Raw genomic sequence first — 21,916 nt, 5'->3', positions numbered from 1 at the left:
TCGCGCTAGAAAAGAAGAACGCGCGCAGGAGGCGACCGGGAGTAATATGAAAGAGAGCAGAAGCGGCGACTAGCACTGATATTTCTAAACAACTAAATGAAACTTCGCTTTTCTGTTTTTGCTGTTTTGCTTCCATTCAATGCCCTCTATCTAACCAAGGAATCTGGGTACGAGCTTGTCTCAGACAGCTACACTTGATGTATCTTACATGAGGAACTCATGTCAAACGTAATGAGAGCGTCTTCCATGCAGGTTGTTGAATGAAGAAACTGGAATCTGCATAAAATTTCATTTATTTTAGACCATCCGGACTGTAAACTGCTATTATTTATTACGGTTGGTTCCCCTTTTCTGTTTTACAGCGCCAGTTTTTAGTTTTCTCTCGCGAGTTTAGGACTCCGAGGTGTTTTTCTTGACTTATTTGGCTGCCCAAGGCGCGCGGGATCTGTTGACAGTCGACAGCAACAAAGCAGTTCATACGGAGAGAAGAAAGAATCAAAATGGAAGCTCCGCCAAATCAAACAATCTACATAAATAACCTTAACGAGAAAGTCAAGAAGGAAGGTGAGATTTGAAAACAAACGCAAATAAATACAGGGAACTCGGAACGGTTAGCTCTGCAGACGTTCCACGCTTGCTGTTTTGCACTGTTGCATTTTGTGCAGCCGTACGCGTCTGACGTTTTTGAATGCAAACTTTCTTTCGCCATAAGCTTCGAGAAAACAGCCTTTTTAGCAAAGTAAACCAGAATTTAACTGAACTGCATTCAGAAAATATCAGGTGATGAGGTATCCTGCACTGTCTCTCTTTTTGTTTTAAGTTATTGCATGTAGTTACACGACTGTTCTAGTGGTTTAGAAGTGATTGTAAAACCCATATCAGGTGACCTTCAAGCTATTTCAGCTATGTATATGAAGACATACATGTGTTCTATTGTGGCTAATGAACATAACTGACTATATATAGTGATCCAAATGAATTAGCCTGTGAATAGGCTGCCAAGTAGGGTATAAAGCAAAGAGTTTGCTCTTGGAGTGAGAAAGAAAGGTTTTCTTTCTTGTCTCCAGACCAAGCTTCTCTTGCCCTGTGAGCAGTGGTTTGGTGTGGCGTCTGGTGGAGAAACCACAGCTTGCAGGGTAAGCTTCTCTTCACCCTATACCCCACTTGGGAGCCTGTTTGCAGACTACAAATGAATGGACAGATGCATTTTATCATACAATGGTGGCTATATACCGTCCTGCACAATTCAGTTCCTGGATGATTCAGCCATACGGTGTAATTTATATGAATCAGAGTAGTCATGAAGTAGCTTAAAGAAGGTGAATTTTATTTTTAAGTAATGTTTTAGTTTGGTGTGAGTAATGGTTAAAAATCTCTAAATTGTGGATGAAATGTAAGACTTAGTCTCTCAGACTACTGTGTTTTGTGATGGGTACATGGCTTAATGGGTTACATTGTATATATAAATTTGTTTGCTATAATGAGTACTTTTTGTTACTGATTGATTCCATCTTTCTTTTGTTTTTAGAATTGAAGAAGTCGCTGTATGCCATTTTTTCACAGTTTGGTCCAATTTTAGACATTGTAGCCCTCAAGACTCTCAAAATGAGAGGTCAGGCATTTGTTGTGTTTAGAGACTTAACAAGTGCTACAAATGCACTGCGCTCTATGCAAGGCTTCCCATTTTATGACAAACCTATGGTAAGTGAAAACGTTGCTTAAATACATCTACTGCTGCATAGGTATGTATCTCGAGGAGAGCAATTAGTACTGTAGTAACATCATAATCTCATGGCTGATGGTGGTTTGCTTATACAAACTTTATTACAAGTCTGTTGAGCATTATGTCAAAGTTTAAGAGCGTTTGTGACCCTCCATGTGGAAAGTCTGTTGAGCATTATGTCAAAGTTTAAGAGCGTTTGTGACCCTCCATGTGGAAACACCCCATATAGGGGTTCGGCTTTAGCAAAACTGGGTTTCAAAAGAGGGTTTCCAAATGGTTTCAACCCCACTCTCATAAAAAAAAAGTGTTTTCAAGGGGTTTATAAGGGGTGACTGAAGGCTTTCCAGTGAGTTTATGAAGGATTATCAATGGGTTTCCAAATGGTTTTAAACAGGTTTCTAAGTTTTTCATAAGGTCGTGAAACTTCCTAAAAAGCACTTTTCTTGATAAGACATGAATATGCATGGTAGGTCACATTTTTTCAATATTGACTTTTACATTTCTACTTTTGTTAGTCAGGATTGATTGAGTTCTTAATTTCCATCTCTTTTACCATTATTTTTTAATTAATTTTTGCTTCACCTGTAAAATTTTGCCAGAGGCTACAAAAAGATTTATTAAGAGTTTTCCTTTTTTTTCAACATGCACATTTCATGAACCATGCAGAAAGGGATTTTTTCCAAGGGTTAAACTGGGTTCTGTTCGTCTAGAGAAGTGAAATAGCCAGCTTGGTTTTAATTACGATTCTAACTTTCAAGTTATTATTTAACTTCCTATCTCCTGCTATTGGTTCACTAAAAAAATCTCATATCCGTCTGTCAAGGGACTGTCATAACCACATGTTTGGGGCATTGTTGTTAGTATGTTAACACTAATTACGTATGTGAAGACAGGGTTTAATTTGGTTTGGTGAATTATTTTCATGGAACATTGCGACTTCGAAGGGTTGTTATTTTGTCTTAAGTAAAAGATGTACCATAGGCTGTTTGTAAGTATTCCTAAATATAATTTTTCTTATTAAGTTAATAAATTTTTCAGGCATGTAAGAAGTACAGTAAAATTATGAACATATTCTTTAATAAAATTATGTAGTTCAAGGTGTGGGTGTGTTTTATATAAACTTGTTATTTGGTGAGAAATTTAAATCTTTGTGTGCTGTGTACACCAGAGAATACAGTATGCCAAAAGCAAGTCTGATGCAGTAGCCAAACAGGAAGGAACATACATTCAGCGAGAGAAGAAGCCCAGAGAAAAGAGAAAAGCACCGGAACAAGGTGCGTTATACATAATTGATTTTTTTGATCAAGATATTGTTGAACATGAATTATTCAAAGAATCAAATTACTTTCCAATATATGTATTAGCAGTATGCAGGATATTTGTTGCAAGGACCTAGTTTAATAGTCTAGCTCCCATGAGTTTCCTATTGCTCAGTGTTAGAGCATGTGAACTAGTAATTTATTGGAAGGTCATAGGTTCGACTCCTGTTAGGAGCAAGTCCTCCTTTCTGGCCAATTGTATTTGTTTCATGATAGTCCTGTGTTTAGATCCTGGGCCATGCTTTTACAAAGCTAAGGACAGCCTATGTTCCACTAATTTTGTAATGCTTCTTTCTCTTGTTTATGGTGTGCCTAATTAGCACTATCTTGTTAAAAATATTGCCACCTAAATGAAGTTGTTGTAATAAATGTTTATTACTATTGGAAATAAACGATAAAACCGAACAACGTTTCGGAGTTGTCATGACGCTATTATCAAGTGCAAAGTAAAAGAAATAAATAAAGTCAATGTCACAAATAGTTTATGACGACTCCGAAACTTTGTTCGGTTTTATCGTTTATTTTCACTTGCCTGAGTATATCTAAACCTTTACTTGTAATTACTATTACAGTATTCATTAGAAATGTGTTCTGTTTTGTTTTCTCAGCTAAACCAGCCAAACGTCAACCAACTGCCCAACCTGTGCCTCTTGCCCAGCCTGTGGTGGCTCCTGTTGCGCAAAATGGTACATAAATGAATAGATAATAAAAAAATAATCTTAAATATATAATGCCATTTTTTTTATACTTATACTTAGTTGAATGTGCAGTTTGCCTCTGAAGTTCCTGCTCTAGCAATAATCCATAAAGAGGATTAATTTTGTTTTTATTGATCTATGTTAGGAAATTTGTACCAATGGTTTTCAAGTTGGAATTGAATTTATATGAAGTACATATATTAGAGCTACAGATTAAATTATTAATAAATGAAAGGTTATCACAGTTATGTAATAATTATGCAACTAAGCAGCCGCAAAAAAGAAAGCCCAAATCATCTCTTCACCTTTACTAGTATAATTACATGAACGCTGTACATAGAGAACTGCATTGGTATTGCAGAGGTCATGGGTTTGAATCCTGTTCAAACCTGAATTTTTTTAGGCTTTCTTTTTGCTGTTGCTCAAGTTGTGTAGGTACTGTGATGGACCTTCATTTTACTATTTAGTTTTGAAGTTGTAAGCAAAGTAATTTGATCAGCAGGGATTTGCTGAAGCAAAGGCATATAAAAAACCAGGAAAGATTTATTGCTGCTTGACGTTTCGGGGTCATCGTGACTCCATTATCAAGAGACTAGTTAAATAGCATGCAAATAAGGAAAGGTACAAGATAAGCATAAATTGCAATAAATGGCCTAAGCAAACACCTTGGCGCGGATGGCAAAGTAATGTTTGTTTTAATATGTTGCATATTTTTATGCTCCACAGTTATCCCAACTCCAGTTCAGCCAGCTGTCGTTGTACCCGAATTGCCAAACAGCATCTTGTTCCTCACAAACCTGCCTAACGAGACAACTAAAATTATGTTGTCCATGTTATTCAACCAGTACCATTTACTGATGATGGATTTATCTAACACATACTCTTTGATCTGCACATTCTTCTCCCATTTGAATTTTTTGAGAGTTGCCAAAATTTCTTAGTAGCAGAACAGAAATTTGCCATTCAAGAAAAGTACATTTTTGAGTTTTGAAAACATGTTTTGGATACACCATATCCATCGTCATTTCAAAGAATTTAATACCTATTTCCTTCCAAACCTGCATTTGCAATGGCTATATTGGGAGGTGGCCATTTTGTAAATTTCAAATTTTGCGTGTAGAGGTTATGAGATGTAAGTGAACAATTAGATGATTTTGGAGAATATATGAGAGACCATCAAAATAATGGGTTTCATACATTTTACTTCAAGTTGTTACAGATGTTGGCAATGTAGCAATACATGATGTCTGAAGAAGTCTGAGGGCCCTTAAGCATCTAGGAAAAAATACAAGCAAAATTTTTGCCAAATAGTTAGATAGGACTTCTTTCTTCCAAGTCTGTTGATCAATCTTAATCATTTTATTCAGTGTTAAAAATGTTATTCCTCACACTTTCCCAAACTTGTATTTCAAAAAATATTTAATAACAGTTACTGCTGTTGGATTGGTTTAAGTGACGTTGTTTTGCTTTTGTTTGCCTCTTGTATTTTGCACTTTCTTGTTACAGATTTCCTGGATTCAAAGAGGTTCGTTTGGTGCCTGGACGTTCAGACATCGCTTTTGTGGAGTTTGACAATGAAGTGCAATCAGGAACAGCGAAAGAAGCTTTGCAGGGTTTCCGAATAACGCCATCACATGCCATGAAAATCTCTTATGCTAAGAAGTGATCCGTCAAAGGCATCTCTTTCATTTTGTAAATCTTTTGAAACAACAAATCAAGGTTTTTTTCATCCCCAACCTTCTGATGATTTTAATTACCATATTTTTGGCACATTTTCAGTCCTATGGCATCTTAAGATACTTGATAAATTTCTAAGTTTTTTGTTTTACTAGCTTTGATTTGCCTTAGATTGAAGTTTGTACCTTGTTTTATTCAACAGAACTTTTTTTGATTGATGTTTTAAACCAGTGTTTTGGTGGCGTTGTTTTGCCAAGCTACAGGAATCCAAAGTACTCCTGTTTCTAAATTTGATTGGTATCTCAAGAACTTCATGGCCGTCATTCATATTTTCTAAACCAGTGTTTTGGTGGCTTTGTTTTGCCTAGCTACAGTAATATAAAGCAGTCCTGTTTCTAAATAGTGACACACAACAGCATCTCAGGAACTTCATGGCCGTCAAAATAGCGAGACAACCTTGAGTAAAATACAGAAGGAGACAACTTTTACTCTTATTGTATTCAGTGGCATTGCACCAAGCTGCTGTTGTAATTAGGTGTTATAAAATGTAGCATGCAACATTACTCTTTGCTGATGACAGTGGAAACTCAAACCATTCATTGATGAATGATTTAAAACTATTTCAGAATTTTTTGTCTGCGTAGTGGCCAATTCCATGCTAAAATATTGAAGACCAGGGGTCAATTTATTGTGGTTTACAAGCTTGACCGATGGGTGAACACAACCACACAAAACTCAATTCATGATCAATGACCAATACACAAAACGAGTACAATTATCACCATTCCAAGACTTGTAGCAATGTTTCTTGGATCTGTTTTCAGCATGAGTGTGTAATAACGAGGGTCCAGATTGCTAGTTACAAGTGTAAATGCTTTGTTAAATTGGCCCCAGAAATCAGATTGGCTTTTATATCAAATGCGATTTATTGTGAAAAGTGATCCAGTAAACACCACTGAGTGGTTATTGGGTTTTCACTGTGTAACTTGTAGCATTGCACAGGGCTACAAGTTTTTGTATTGATTCTCAGTCTGTAACAGCATCTGTTTTGCACTGGAGCATTGCACCTGGCTTCCTGTAACATAAACTGCATCTTTACATAGTGATGCTGTGTTGGACTAGACAGAAGTGTTTTTATATTGAGCTGATACACTGTTAGCATTGCACCCAAGCTGAAGTGATAGAACATGGTTGTTAGTTCCGGCATTGCACCTAGCTGGACCTCATCAATGATACTACACTTTCTGTACTTTCTGTACTGTACTTAAACTTGGGCCTGGTAGAAGCGATAAACAACATGTTTGTGAACTGTCTCTAATAAAATTTTTATTTATGGCATGTATTCCTGTTGTTTGTCAAAGTGGATACAACAGACTTTTAAAATAACTTCTGTCACTAGTTACCATGCAACTAAAACTATAGTATTTTTCATTTTGCTTGAAATTTCCAGAAATTCCAACCCCATGCCAGGGTGTTTACCATATGCAGGAAAGTTACCATAATTTTTGTTAACGGAAGTTTTTGCTTGCATGCCAGTACACAATCATTGGTGAAATCACAAATGGTACAAAGGGAGGGTAAAATCATATCCAAATTTTGGATATGCAGTACATTCATGGGAAAGGCTATCAATATGTTAGAATACTCTTGGATAGCCTCCTGTTAACCAACTGTAGCCCAATAGTCACCATGAGTTGGTTTCTTGGCAACCATCATCAAATCCTGATGGCTGCGTGTGACAGTTGAGCTCTAGTTGGAAATCCAATAAGAAAATTGGGGGTAACCACACATTTTTCAGCGATAATTAAGCAACAATAATTAAAAAGAGTAAAATACAAAGCAATGTATGGCGTTTTTTTTTTTTTCCATATTGAAGCTTTACTACCTATGAAAAATGCATGGTTACCCCCAATTTTCTATTTTGATACCAAGAGCACTTGCTATGTTTTCCTTTCTCCGCGTAGTTTTAAACCATGCAAAAATATCCCTGAATTAGTAGGCACCACCGATAGGAAAAGGGAGTATCTCGAGGTGCGCAGAACGTATGCGCAGTAACAAAAGTAGGCACCATCCTTAAATACCGACACTTGCATTATGGTTTATCAAGCTAGTAACAGATGAATGCTGGTACTACTTTCTTATTTTTGTAGTCCTCAATTTATCAATAAGTGCCTGCTCCAGACCTTGTGCAATTGCACGACTGCTAGTTTTATAAAAGATGACACCAGGGGTTTCACCTAGGTTTCACCCTGTTTGGTTTCTAAATGCTAGAACTCATAGTTTCACTTGATGAAAGACATCTTGTTTACTATTGAAATACGTAAGGAAGATGTGAACTGCTAAGCGCCAAAAGTCTGCTTCATGCCCTGCTCCCCCCAGTCTCTTGTTCAATCTTTTCATTCACTCCAGCCTTTTTCAGTCATGCATGTTTGTACAAAAAAAAAAAGCCCTAAAAATAGCCTTGTAGTCTATCAGCAAGACTCCTGTGAAAACAGCTGCCAACCACTAGTGCCTTTAGGCACACCCCAAGCAGGCTGCAGGAAGTGATGAGGTGCCTATATACAACTTTTTCGTTTCTAATGCCATCTTGGAAATGAGGCAAATGTGGCTAAAATCACAGTGAACATTGGAGATTTTTGCAAACTTTCAACCACTTTTAACAGTCAGCCAAAATTGGCTGTGTTTGCCCCCCTAATCAAGATGGTGTCTGAAGCCATGAAAGGTCTACTCACAAGCGTACTAGGAACGAGAATGGTCAATTCCTTTAACCAGGGTTGTATAAGATAGCAAACTTAATAGTTTATTTTCCTTTTACCAGCTGTGTTTGCAGTGTTTAGGGGAAGAAGCATGTGGCATCTTGTGCTTTTTGTCTGCAAATATCTCCTCACTACCCTTATTGTACCTGCCAAATGGGTTGTTTTTACATGGATAAGGGGATTGGTTTCTAAAGAAACTGTACTGCTACATCAGTAGGGAAGTGGAAACAAGTGTTTGACTTCATCAATGGAGTTTATAAGGTGATTCGGGCATGGAAGGACACTCTTGTGCTGACATTTCAAGTGCTGGCCTCCCATGCCCCCTTTTATTTTTCATCCCATTTCCTTTCCTATTTTTTTATGAAGGAGCCTCTGCTGAGGAGAGAGAGTGTTGGCTGTCTGTCTGGATTATCTTTCTTCTTTTGTTATTTCCAAGTCATGGGAATATTGGGCTGGCCTGGACACTGACAATCATGTTGCAAACATTTCCCTTTACAACCTTTCCAAAAAAGTTGATTAAAAGGAGCCATAGAAATCTTTGCTTTCCATCTCTCATTTACTTTGGTGGAGGATCTCTAGAATAGGGTCCTTTCGATATAGTAATAAAATTCAGCTTGACAACGAGGCCAAGGGAACACAAACAAGGGAAATTAAATAATCATGTTTATTCATTTCTGTTGTTTGTGTCCCTTGATGTCAAGTTGAATTTAAATATTTCTAAAGGAGGCTATTCATGCCATATCACACAAGAATGTGGATCAAGAATCAACAAGCTGGAATGCCAATGAGTGAGATATATAGCAACTATGAATGAGTTCAGTTTTTCACTCGCTTTAGCCCCAGGGTGTCTACATAAAACAAACTAAAGAAAATTAAACCAGCACAAGCAAACAGCTGAACTTTTAATGATTTATTGTTTTTATATCCCGCACAGAATTTATTCTTCCTGAAAGAAAAAGAAAAAAAGTCTTGTAAGACCACATGAATTGAAAATTGAAAAAATAAATAAATATGTAAACAAATAAAAAACAAATATTGCTGTACTAGATACTGACCTAATAGGAATGTACTCTGTGTACTGTATCAACCAACATTTTTCAATTTATGATTTAATGCAGTTGAAAATGGGAAATGTTTGATCACTAACATGAGAGATAGTCGACTTTTTACAAAGGTGTTTCCAACATAGTTTCTATTTGATGATGATAGATGCTATTAATTTAAATCTGTGTATTAATCATTTCTGCAAACTAAAGACACTGCGTTAACTATGATGCAATGCTGTTTTGCACTTACATCTGGAATTTCAATTTCTCTGTCATTGATCTTGTCAATGATGTCATGAGGTGGTTGCCCCTCGATAGTACAACCCACAGATTGTGCTGTTCCAAGAATTTCCTTAACAGTGCCCTCAAGCTTACGAGCCATGGATCTGGGACGCATGGTTCTCGCAATCTCAATTATCTGATCCATAGACAGATTCCCACTGTGTTTGACTGTTGGCAAAATAAAAAAAATAAAAATTATAGCTTAAAAATCTGTAATATAACTTGACAACTAATTTCAGGCATTAACATTTAGTTGCACAAACTAATAAATATTTTTTAGCAGTTATTGTATTTTGTCTATGGAATTTTATACTTATTGATAAGTTTTTGCATCATGGAAAGCTCGGAAAAAAGCTGAACCCACCCACTAGTCCATGAAGGGTCGTGGGTTCAAATCCCATCTAGAGCTCGGATTTTTCCGAGTTTCCTATCATGCAAAAAATTATCAATATGTTATTTCTAATTTTATACTTGGCCTGGCGATGTTAAGACTTTCCAGAGGAACTCAAGGTTGTGAAAAGGCTGGGAACAGTCATCCTTAATTTTCTGCTAGAAAGGTTTACCCTGGCCTACATGTTACAGATGTGTTATGCAAATTGAACAAAAAGCAATGGCAGCATAGCAATATTTAAATTACTTACTGTTCTTGACTTTCTTGCGATCTCGTGGAGGTTCCTTCAGTGCTCTGATAATAAGTGATGATGCACTGGGTACAACTGATACCTTAGCCTGTCTGTTCTGGATTGTCAGTTGAACAGTGATACGCAGCCCCTTCCAGTCCTGTGTTGCTTTGGCGATGTCATCTCCAACTTTTTTGGGGGACTGTGACAAACATACACCGACTTGTAAGATGTCAGTTTTACAAAAAATGAGCACTTTTCAACCAACAAACAACTTGTCGAATGTTGCAATAGAATAAATGTAATGGTATTATTTAAGCCTGTTAAATACAATAAAGAATTATCTGTTACTAATGTGTTCCTGTTCCCCAACAGGGTTAATCGATCACACCCCAAGTTAGCTAGGTCATCTCCATGACATGTTCCATTACCCATTCCCTGGCTCACCCAGGTTTCTCAAAGAGAAAAAAGGCAATTGTTTTCTTCACCTTCTCCCTTTTCTTAGGTGTTTCCATATTTAAATTGCCTTATATACATGTTAAACAGATTATCTCAAACTATCATTCAATTTGATCTTGTTCAGATTCATCATAATAGAGGGTCGTACAGGGGTATTTTCGTGATGCGTGATTAGCTGATTTTATTTCCCGTGAAATGTGAACGTAATAAATTATTCTTCGTAATCCGTGACCTGATGTTTGGCGTGACCCGTGAAGGGCTTGAAAATGAAATGTTCATTTCCGTGATCCGTGATTTGCTATTTTTTCTGTTCGTGAACCGTGCAAGAGACCCCCCCTGTACGACCCTCATAATAGATGATGGCAGACTGCCTGCATGATTGTTTTTGCTAGTTGATGACAGAGGAAAGAAACAAGTTCTTAAACCATCATTGACTAGCACATCATGCCTCACCAGAGGCACATGTCATTTAGCAAACATTTTGATTGGAAAATTTGGAACTTTCCAAGTCAAAAAGAAAAGCTTTTTCCAGTCATTCCAAACGTGCAATCTCATTGCTCGATCAAAAACTGTACAGAATGGCACCATAAGACAACAAAATGGAAATGAAATGGTACTTGCCATTCCAACCAGTTTAGTTGAAATGTCAGCCTTCGCAAGATTTCCGCACAGCTCCATACATACATTATGAATATATTTTCTGAGTTAAACTCTATTCATTCTCACTATTTGTGGAGGGGTGAGTATGCCAGTGAACCTACACAGAAATTTTCCCCAGGCCTTTACTGTTAATTATAGTACACAAGCAGAATCGGAAGCTGGCTTTCAATTAGTCAACCACGAATTATTCAGTGACGTTTAAAAATTTCTATTTATGTTAGGGCTCTGCTGAAGTCTTATTGTGGATCCAACACATCACTACTAATTCTGTACGTGTACTACATAAGTTGACAATTAAAGAAAATAATTTTATTTCTCACCAAACCAAGAGGACCGATCTTGGGGGCGAGGGCTGATGTTGCGCCAACTTCACCGCCAGTGGCTCTGAGGTAAACTAACAGAGACGTGAAAAAATATAGTAAATTTTACAAACATGAGTGGCTCATGTCCAAAACTATCCATTAAAAGGGCCAATAATTTAACATACCGATTTTGATCTCACTAGGATCGAACTTAGGAGGCATGTTTTTAATAGATTGTGGTGTGATTGAGCTTTGATGGCTGTGTGGATGAGTTCTTCTCAACCCGACCTAATTCTCTTTGAGATAGAATGTTGCACAGCCACCACGAAAGAGGAAGAGAGAGAGCGAGCATCCGGGATATCAAGAATAGCGCGCGCTAAGAGGTCTGGGAATTTGTTATCAAGTCAGCGGTTTCCCTTTAGGCGTCGAGTTTTATGAAAATTCTGTCAAAATTCCAAAACAGCTTGGGTTAGGTCATGCATATCTTCACTCTGTGTGATATTTTCCACCCGTATTAACTGAAAATACAGAACATTTCGTTTATATTAGCCACTCAAGGTAACACTCACAATCAGTGAAACGTTTTGGGACTGACAGCGGCCTTACAAGTCTTTGAACTAGAGAAGGTAGGTCTCTAAATCGCGCCCGGCCCCTTCTGTAAGCCACTAACTCTGTTTCGGTCTGTTGAACTCGACTGATATTTACAGGAAGGGCGTTCGTTTGTACCTTCTAGATTCTTGAAGAAGCTGTTGTTATCAAAAGACGATGACTCTGATTTTCGCGAGCTGGTTTGGTAAGTACTCATGCTTGGGAGACTCTTACCCGTAACTAGCTAAATACTCAAGCTGTCATTGAAACTTCGAAATCGTGTTTATGTTCAGCGGCGATAAACTGCATGTCTTCATAATTTTGTCTTCAGTTTCTGTTACTGAATTTAGCTCTTTCAATAACATTTGTAGTGAGTAGTTTAGAAGTTAACTAATTGATTTGCCAAAGTTGATTAGGATTTCAGCCATTCATCGTCCTGAGCGTCTGATTCAATGTAATTTTGTGGGGTACATCCATGGCTGGTGTAAATGGGTTATATAACGGTGTTGTTCTGACAAGAAAAGTTAAAATTCAGTGCCATTTGAATTGTTTTCTGGTCGATCAGAGTAAAGTTGACATTGTTCCTGCACTGATCATCTGCATCCAATCCACATTACTACAACCTGAATCATGGCAATTCAGCTTTAATTAAGTTAGTAAAGAGAAAAATGAATTTAAGTAAAAGAGTCCTGCGTTACTCAGTCAAAATGGCATAAAATTTAAGTAAGGCATTAGGAAAGTTAATTCACTATTAATTCAATATAAGTTTTGACATGATCCTTCATTAACAGTGCATGGGTATTAAAAATATTGTACAACAGTGTTAAATATATAGTCAATATCTTCTCTGCAGGAATCATTTTTACTTGTGTGCAGTTAAGCAGAGCTGCTAATATCACAACAGATGCTACAGTTGGTATATTTCTTCAGCAAGAACTCCCTGTTTCTGAGTTCATTCCAAGTGCCTGTAAGTTTTGTTTTCATGAAAAATGAAGTGCTTGCAACCCTTAATTAAAATATATTACTACTGACAGATGTGTTACACAAGACTGCCATTCTAACTCTCAGTTATCAGAGGTGCATGGGCATTTAAGCCAGAAAAACTCTTCAGGCTTTTAACAAAATGTTTGTCACAAGGTATTTTTAATCTAGCTAGTTTGTCAGGAATGAGATGCATGGCTGGGATCAGTTGTGTGACAAGGAACACAACTGGGTGCCCTGTAAGGAGAGGTGTTGGCCTGAAGCAGGTCCTGAAAGGAGATTTGATTGAACCAAATGAAAGGATTAAATGAGTCCAAAGAAGATCAATAAAATTTATTAATTTGGGGTTCAGTGAGAAAAACTAAGGTAAATGGCCACTTTCCACAGACTTGTTATGGTTCAAAAAAATTTTCTGCTGAAAAAATTTCAAACAAGTTTGATTTTTATTTCCCTTTGTCTCAGATTATGGTTACAAATACAGCACAAAGGAAAATAAAAACGAAGCTGGCCAGACAGTATGAAAAATTTTAAACCAAATAAATCCAAAACCACATCAGATATGCCAATTGATTGAGGTACATGAACTTGTCAATAAATGTGACTTTCCTATTTTTTACATGTAATTTTGTAACATGTAATTATCTGTTGTTACCTTCTTTAGCTGGTCAACCAGAGGTTAAGTTTATAGCTTCAAAGTTAGACTCACCAGATCTGCCTACTTGGTTACACTTGGAGCAGCGTCAGCCAACTGATAGAGCCTTCCTTTATGGCACTCCAGGACCAGAAGTGTCAACTCAGGTTGTTTTGGAGGCAAGTACAGTGTTGAATGATCAAGATGCCAAAATTATAGAAAACCTAAAACTAACGAGTTCATTATGAACCATGCGGTTCACTGTGTGGTAGACAATGCTTCAAGTTACATGTAGTTAAAAGTGACTTTACCATTTTTTCATTTTTCCTTTCTTATAATAGTTGAATATTGAGAAATACTTCTATGGTACAGTGTTGACTACTACATTAATCAATGAACAAGATTTAAAAACCGTTTGTTGTTGAATTCTGCCTTATTAAAACCGAAGCTCAATTTGCTTTAATTTAGATCACAGCGTGGAATAAGAAGGACTACACAACAGAAAGAAGAGATATGGTTATCAATGTCAATAAATCCACAGGTTTGGTCATGTTAATATTATTTTAATTCAACTATCTGCAAAATACACCTGCCCTTAATTTCTTGGACAAATAATTATTGTGAAAGTGCTTCCATTGATTTGTTTAAACTTGATGAATTCAGCAATGGTGGGATGGTCTATTAAAGTATGTATGGAAGGGGCAATTCCTTAAAAGCACTGACATCGGACATCGATCTTCAATCCACGAGCCCCTTAGTTTATAGTTCGCAGTCTATCGATGAATTTTTTGTCTAACATGTGTATGTAGCCACTGATGTACAGCCTCTTCAATAGTATCATGTATTAATATTTGCAGAAATTCCACGATACCAAGCAGAATTTCTGGTGAAGAACAGTAGCATTGATGAGTTTCTAGAGAGAAAAGAAAGCATAGGCTTTGTTGAAAAGGTGAAGAAAGTTTGGCAGCCTACAGGAGGAGTAAAGGTGACATCAGTGGAGTCAAAACTGAACAGGGATGGGAGGGTGCCAATACCCCCACAGAAGGAGGGGTAAGTCTTTTTATTCCTTGTGAATCCAAGTCAATCATTTAACGATAAATATTATCCTGTGAAATTGCATCTGATACTTAGCTGACGACAGACGGGGCCGGAGGCCAATTGACTAATATCAGGGGATACTCTGCAAGATTGAGCAGGATACTTGTTTCATTATTCAACACATTGGTAAGAAAGAACAGTTTTATTGCAGAAAAGCAGACAATCTTTTTTGGCCATATACCACGGTATAGATGTATCTGTTGACCATTGATGACAAATATTCAGTCCACCATGACCATATTTGGGAAGTGTAACAATGTGTTGAATAATAATAGCAGTTGTCTGTACTCTTTGTAAGATAGCTAGACTGATGATATGTCTTGCTTGCAGTGTCTACATCACTGTTGGTGGAGAATCCTCTTATGAAGTTCTTCAAAATGATTACCAAGGGTGTGCTGGATTAGGTGCACAGGCAAACAAACAGTTCCCACCATTTGACATTGACTGGTGCAAGTTCACATTGGTAAGATTTATAGGGGAAAAAATCAAAATAATGTACATGTAAGAAGCTTGTTGAATCTCCAATGGTGCGCAGTCATCAGCTTTTTCAATTTGCTCAAAAGCTGTTCAACTTACAGTGTATGTTGAAATGACCAACAAAAGGATCCTGCTAGCTTTGTTTTAAATGATTTTTTCTTGGTTTACAGATGGATAAGAGTCAAACAGCTGTTGTTGTCAGTAATGCCACTAAACCATCACTCAGTGGTGAAGGGTTTGATGAATCGACATATGTTGCACCTGTGTACGATTCTTCTGCCAGAGACTTTGGAAGTGACTTTCTCTTGATTCTGATCCTTCCGCTTATCGTCGTTCTTATCATTGCAATCATCCTGGCTATTGTCATGTTTTGTTTCCGTGAAGGAAGGTGAGTTTTTGTGTCTTCAGGAGAGAATCCAAGCTAACTGTATGTATGATCATATCAATCAATGGTACCTCATATGGATTAACTAGAATACCAAGGCTCTTGACTGCTGATAACTGCTTCTTGATCATGATGTGGCAATTGATACACCGGACATTTCCTTGGGACAGAGTACCATTGTCATGTGGTTAATGGCCATTTTTTCAACAGCAGGCTAACAAATATTGACAGTAGCTAGTTGAGTTATTTTTTCAGTACATTCATCTCTCTGTGTGCCAGGTGATACAATATCAAATTTTAATATATTATTTTATATTTTAATATTTGGATTAACGGTATTAAGTATTACTCAAGTGGCATTAGCACCATGATGTTCACAATATAAATCTCTCTGTTTCAACAGACCAAAGAGGGATGCAGAGACTGCAAGGTTTGTTAACACTGGAATGTTATTAATTAAAAGCTGAAGCTTTCATTTATTTATTATTCATTTCAGGTCATTAACAATAATATTATCTTATCACATAGAAAAAGATCTCATGTACAAATGAAATATACATGTCATCTGGAGCCCTCATTAATTTAAACACTTAAAGCACTTTTCTCGTTTTTGATAGCAATGTGCCTCTTTACAATATGCAATTTTTTCTTGATTCATAAGATCGCTGTAGAATTGATATAAAATAATGAGTTGCTCAGAATTATCATTAATTTTTCCAAACCATGTCTTGTCAGATCTCAGTTATCTCACCATGACAACATATTACGAGCCACTTTCCGTCTACGCCAGTTGTCTCATCAGAATGGAGATACCACCCATGATGGTCCTTCCAACTACCCTGGGCAGCCTAAAGAAACTTCAACGCCATATAAACAGTAAGTAATTAATTGTCATAACTGAGTGGAAAGAAGAGAAAGATGGTTGACATTCAAGTTCATAAGTGTGTTTCAAGTATTTTCGTAGAGCCAGCAGGTACCATGAGATAATTAATGTTACAACATTTTTTATAGTATACATGTACATGTTTTGGATGAAACTTCATCCATCTTCAGTACAGAAAACCCGCTAGTGGGTGTGAAATAAATAAGAGGTATACAATGTAGCTAATTACAGTGTGACAATAAATATAGAGCAAATAACTAATTACCACAAGACAGGAAAAGTAAAAATATAGCTGATTATGGAGTGACGATAGTAAAGGAACAGAACCAAAAATACATGCTGGGTATAGACAAACGAAACTAAATAGCTAGTGAGAGATTGATGTGAAAAATTTGCCTCTTAAGTGTGGGTTTTCCCAATGAATTTGTGTTTCAGGCAATAATAATAATAATAATAATAATAATAATAATAATAATAATAATAATAATAATAATAACAATAATAATAATAATAATAATAATAATAATTAAAAATTAAAAATTAGAAATTAATAATAATTTACACTTGTTTATATTGTGCATCTTCCATGTAGCCTGGGAACGCAGACATATTTCTGGCTGTCGCTTCTCTTCAGCGGGGAGAAGAGACAGCTGGAAATACGTCTGCGCTTGCGCGCTATATTCTATGGGAAGATGTTCAAATACACATAACAATATTGGCATTAACAAAAATTAATATAATTATGATAAAAACTAACTACATCACAGAAAAACCGTAAAATACTTTTAAGCAATTTTAGAGTGCGACACGCCTTACCGTGGACACCCAACAAACTTTTTTTACAAGTTAGGCAATCGGGATACGGTCACGCCTACGCCTCCTTGCACAGTCCAACAGGCAAGTGAGGCAACAGCGAATTATTGAAAACATGTCATTTTGTATTTTATGGCTAATCTTTAAAAAAAAGTTTGTTGGTTGGCCATGGTAAGGCGCATCGCACTGTAAATGTAATTACCATAATAAAGACTGGTGTGATTGCTTGGAGAGTACTCAATCTGTGAATCATTATGATACATGGGTTTTTTCTCATCAGATACCCACCGCCGAGCCAACAAGAACAAGAGCCTGAACCTCCCATGGGAGCACCTCCTCCCTACCGCCTCCCCCCTCAGCCTGGCGTGAATGTGTCATCGCCGCATGGAACCAGCCAGTATTACCCTGGCTCAGCTCAAGGTGACTGACAGCTTGGTGCCTTTGTGAGTAAGATTTTTTGATTTGATATCAAGCTGCATGGAGTGGAAAACAGGCTGGGTAACAGTCCAATTGCAGCGAAAAAAGTTGAAAAATTTTCACATGGTCCGCAAAGATTGTTGTCCAAGTGTTATAGCAAATTATTGGGATCTGTAACTTGTTGGGTAAAAAGTGCAGTTGGTCAGTCTGCTCTGAGCTGTAAAATATTTTTTGAAAGTTGGCAACTCAAGTCTTTTTTTTTTCTCTAAAGAAATGGTATCAGAAACAGCCAGTGGAAGGTATAAATTATAGTATTGATCTAAACATTTATGTCTTTTTGGTCACAAATCGTAGTAAGAGAATAGTTTTCAGATACTCACGGTTAATAGATGGAGGATTCGCTATATTGGGTCGTTACATCAAGAGAACAATTAATTCTTACTTGGTAAGCGTCAGAAGCATGTAACTTGCACATAAATACACTGTATTTGCTTCTGGTAGCATGAATTAACGATTGCCATTTCTTCCTTGAAGTTCATAATATACGTGAGCACATCTCATTTCTAATACTACTTTATAAATACAACAAAATGTTTCCTGTTTAATCCTTCATACTTGCACCATACATGTAATAATTACTTACACTAAAGAACAAGGTTGAAGCTGCCCTGAAAAAACACTTTGAACATTAACTTTCCTTGACAATCTTGATGAGTTTAGCTTGTCTCGCCAGTTAATCTTTTTTTCACACTTTATGTTCTGCCTGTTTTCCACTCATGCCATTGTCTAACACTTTTGCCATATTTGCATGTTACATTTAATTACTAATAAAACAAATAATCATGCAGCTTACTGACATCTAGTCTTATATACCCCCCCCACCTTACTGGGAACTGTTCTGGGGCAACAGAGCTCTCAGTTTGTCGTTTGGATTTCTATATAGCAATCGGCAGTTAAGCCGTTTAAATGTGAAGAAACTACAATGTAAAATAAAGGGCCGATAGAACCCTCGCCCTCGCTACCAAAATAACGCGCTAATAATACTGGCTATGATCTTTTTCTGGGTAAAAGACATAGAAACTATTATTTTATTCCTCCCAAATCACAAGTCCTGTCTACCGTCGTTATTTATTTTTTTCGAGATAACTGAGAAAATTTTTTTCTTTTTTTTTTTTTTCTTTTTTCTTTTTCTTTTTTGCCTTTAAAAGCCAACCACTCCAAAGGCTCCAAACAATTTTCCAAATTAAAACTTTCTTAAATAATACAAAACTATTCAAGGAGCTCAATTTTGCAGAGAGGAATGGCTAAAAATCTAAGTGGCGTAGTATGCGGAATAAAATGTCCGTGAGGCCCCTTATTAAGCCTTTAAGGCTTATACCTTATTATAGGAAATTAACAATGCACTTAATTATTAACGCGATTTTACAAAATTCGCGTTAATTTAATGTATCTTAGTTAATGTCGATGTAAATTTAATGCACGCTATTTTACAACATTGTTATTTTAAAGCACCTTTATTTCATTACAAAACCTTATTAGTTCATGACTCCTCTGTTGGGTCTTCAGAGTCACTATCTTTTGAATTGATAGGGTCTCTTCAAAACCAAATTTTCGGCTTTAAAAAAAAACTTAGAAACATCCGTGCACTTGTTTTGGAAGGTTTTATTGACGGAAGCCAAAACGCAGCTTGGCATTCAGAAATGTAAAGTGCGAGTTCGCAGAATTATGAAAATCGCAGTACATAAAGCAAGATGCTTATCGAGAAATTCGCGTTAATTTAGTGTAACGTAAACTTTCTTCGCGTTGTCAACGTACATTGTTAATTTCCTATAATAAGGTATTTCGAGTCCTGGGCCAACCAAACACAGTGCGAACAATGTTTTATACCTTGCCACTATTTACTTCTGCATTCACGAGTTGCTTCACAGGAGCCTTTGATCTTTATTTCCGCGAAAACAAAAATGGACTCGTTAGCAAGTGTTTTGGGGTGATATTTTTTTGATGATATCATTTATTCTTTGAAGCCTCGAACCTGTTGTCGTTAGTTCATAATGCACTGATGATGAAAGAGTGAAAGTCGTTTACTGTGTGTTAAATCCGTTTAAATTGTTTTCTTTTGCAGAGACACCAAGACATCACCGTCCTCCACCGTTCATGAGTAGCGGCGATGTACACTAGATAGTTATATCAGCTGTGTCTGGGTTTTTGGTTCATAGGAATTTATCAGTAACTTATAATGTGCATTTAATATCAAGATCTTTTAATACTGCCATGTTCCTAGGTTACAGTGGCTATATATTGCTGTGTAAAGGCTATTTTTAAGGCACAGGTTTCTTAAAATGACGGTCCGTTTATACAAAAAAACCGAGTTAATAGGAGAGGTAAGGTTTGATGAAACGCTGTCTTTATGTCAGTGCTATTTGTTTTCTACGAAGAATGCACCAAATCATTGTGATGGGTTTATTTTTTGTGATATCCAGCGATGTGGATGCTGTGGACATTTTCAACATTTTTACTAAAAAATAGCAGTGGCAAGTGCCATACCTTTTCGAAAGACAAAGTTTGTTTACCATTTAACATTCCGGCAACTTTTGGTCGGGAATTTCCATTTGGTTAAAACACGTTCCATTTACCCCTGCCAGAAACTGCCATTTGGTTGGAAACCGTATTTGGCCGTCAAACGCCTGGAACTAGTGTGAAAGATGCGAAACGTGTGTGAAAAAGGGAGCACAAATTTTCATTTGGAATGACCCAATCGGGAACGGGGAGAATTCCCGTTTCTCCAGGAAACTTTACGCTGGGACGAACCAAAGAAGAATTTACGTAGCCTGCAGAACAGGCGTTATTATTTATCTTTTTTTACGTTTTTCAGGCGAGCGGAGGCAAGCACGAGTCACGCACGACGGAGGGCTCTCGCTTACCTCCGCTCGCTTGAAAAACGCAAAAATAAATAAATAAATAAATAAATAAATAACGCCTGTCCTTAGTTCTGGAGGCTAAATGTACCTAACTGTAAGGTAGTCGTTATTTGTATATCCCAGCCTGAATTTCTGGAATTATTTTGTAAATGGTAAACAATCTTTATGTATTTTTTTTTGTTAGTTTGTTTTGAATACGTCTAGGGATGTTTTTTGTTGCAGTAAGCTTTGAACGAAGTAGAATCGAGTTCTAGTAGCGATTGCAAGCGGGAACAGCAACAACAACAAAAATACAAGACATGTTCATTCAGCGAATGTGAGACACTAGACAAGTTTCCGTGCAACTTGTGTCGCAAGTTACAAGAAATTAACAGCGCCTTCAACTAAAAGCGCAAGTTTCTATTTGTAACAAGTTAACATAACAAACCTGTGGAAGGGATATGTAACTGACAAGTTAAATAAAGAACTTATATTTCTGTTTTGAGGTTGTGTTTCTTCTCAGTTCTATCAAGGGCATCCAAGGGCAAATGAATCGGCGCGAGGGGAAGTCTAAACTGGACGAAAAAAAATTTCACCGTGGATTCTTGAATATTCTTCGCCCAATTTTGTCCTCTCTTTCTGATTTCGCCTCGACTATATGCCTCTGGATTTCAGAGGAATGGCGAGGACTAGTGTTTGCTTTGTCAGTTAAACCAAACGTTAAAAAGTTGCCCAATGTTAGTGAACTGAAAACGTGATTCACGCTTTTTCGAAGACATGGGGTTTATGAGTTTAGTTGATGAGAGCCTCGTTCCCAGGGTCTCTTCTCTTCTCTTCTCGCCCCCTCTCTCCAGGGGACGGGAAGAGGAGAGACCCTGGGAACGAGGTGGAACCTCGCTTTACATTAAAAACAACAACAAAAAAGTTCTCAGTCACAGACGGCTTGCAGTACAGCGTGTGGAATGACGTAACGTACGTCTAATTTTGAAATCCCCCCCCCCCCCCCGAAAAAAAATCGTTGTCTGTAATTGCATCTTTAATGTATGAGCTAGATGGGGGTACCATTGGTAAGGATGGCGCAGTGGTGAGAGCACTCGCCACCCAACAAAGTGGCTCGGGTTTGATTTCCGAATTCGCTGTCATATGGGTTGAGTTTTTCTTTTAGTTTTCACCTGTTTCTTCGCGAAAGCTGAAGGTAGAGTAT

General features: G+C 37.1%; 3 protein-coding genes across 3 annotated transcripts; 2 read left to right on the top strand and 1 right to left on the bottom strand.

The window, feature by feature from the left end:
- Positions 1-222: 222 nt before the first annotated feature.
- On the top strand, positions 223-6,755 carry LOC146456640 (U1 small nuclear ribonucleoprotein A-like). The gene is made up of 6 exons (XM_085092816.1): positions 223-564; positions 1,529-1,701; positions 2,892-2,997; positions 3,651-3,728; positions 4,467-4,584; positions 5,247-6,755. Exons 1-6 carry the CDS (start codon positions 501-503, stop codon positions 5,404-5,406), a joined length of 699 nt encoding a protein of 232 aa, XP_084948942.1. The 5' UTR covers positions 223-500; the 3' UTR covers positions 5,407-6,755.
- A 2,313-nt stretch (positions 6,756-9,068) lies between these two features.
- LOC146456639 (large ribosomal subunit protein uL11-like) lies at positions 9,069-11,889 on the bottom strand. The gene is made up of 5 exons (XM_085092941.1): positions 11,728-11,889; positions 11,561-11,634; positions 10,143-10,323; positions 9,470-9,669; positions 9,069-9,119 (listed from the first exon to the last, which is right to left on the bottom strand). The coding sequence occupies exons 1-5, from the start codon at positions 11,762-11,764 to the stop codon at positions 9,111-9,113; spliced, it is 501 nt and encodes a 166-aa protein (XP_084949067.1). The 5' UTR covers positions 11,765-11,889; the 3' UTR covers positions 9,069-9,110.
- Positions 11,890-11,969: 80 nt separating this feature from the next.
- On the top strand, positions 11,970-20,129 carry LOC146456638 (alpha-sarcoglycan-like). Its single transcript, XM_085092820.1, has 12 exons — positions 11,970-12,168; positions 12,276-12,335; positions 12,984-13,097; positions 13,773-13,921; positions 14,211-14,283; positions 14,600-14,792; positions 15,171-15,303; positions 15,488-15,705; positions 16,106-16,132; positions 16,438-16,578; positions 17,679-17,818; positions 19,938-20,129. Exons 2-12 carry the CDS (start codon positions 12,308-12,310, stop codon positions 19,991-19,993), a joined length of 1,272 nt encoding a protein of 423 aa, XP_084948946.1. The 5' UTR covers positions 11,970-12,168; positions 12,276-12,307; the 3' UTR covers positions 19,994-20,129.
- Positions 20,130-21,916: the final 1,787 nt, after the last annotated feature.

This window comes from Pavona decussata, unplaced genomic scaffold, assembly GCF_977016875.1.
Source record: "Pavona decussata unplaced genomic scaffold, jaPavDecu1.1 SCAFFOLD_254, whole genome shotgun sequence".
Lineage (NCBI taxonomy): Eukaryota > Metazoa > Cnidaria > Anthozoa > Scleractinia > Agariciidae > Pavona > Pavona decussata.
The sequence above is the reverse complement of the archived record's forward strand: the minus strand, read 5'-3'. Positions and strand labels throughout refer to the sequence as shown.

Coding starts and splice junctions, on each gene's coding strand:
- LOC146456640 (XM_085092816.1), top strand. CDS start 501: ATGGAAGCTCCGCCAAATCAAACAATCTACATAAATAACCTTAACGAG. Junction 1,702..2,891: donor CATTTTATGACAAACCTATG/GTAAGTGAAAAC, acceptor TGTGTACACCAG/AGAATACAGTATGCCAAAAG. Junction 4,585..5,246: donor TTGTCCATGTTATTCAACCA/GTACCATTTACT, acceptor TTCTTGTTACAG/ATTTCCTGGATTCAAAGAGG.
- LOC146456639 (XM_085092941.1), bottom strand. CDS start 11,764: ATGCCTCCTAAGTTCGATCCTAGTGAGATCAAAATCG. Junction 11,635..11,727: donor TCCTAGTGAGATCAAAATCG/GTATGTTAAATT, acceptor CGTCTCTGTTAG/TTTACCTCAGAGCCACTGGC. Junction 10,324..11,560: donor AGATCGGTCCTCTTGGTTTG/GTGAGAAATAAA, acceptor TGTTTGTCACAG/TCCCCCAAAAAAGTTGGAGA.
- LOC146456638 (XM_085092820.1), top strand. CDS start 12,308: ATGACTCTGATTTTCGCGAGCTGGTTTG. Junction 15,706..16,105: donor TTTTGTTTCCGTGAAGGAAG/GTGAGTTTTTGT, acceptor CTGTTTCAACAG/ACCAAAGAGGGATGCAGAGA. Junction 16,133..16,437: donor AGGGATGCAGAGACTGCAAG/GTTTGTTAACAC, acceptor ATGTCTTGTCAG/ATCTCAGTTATCTCACCATG.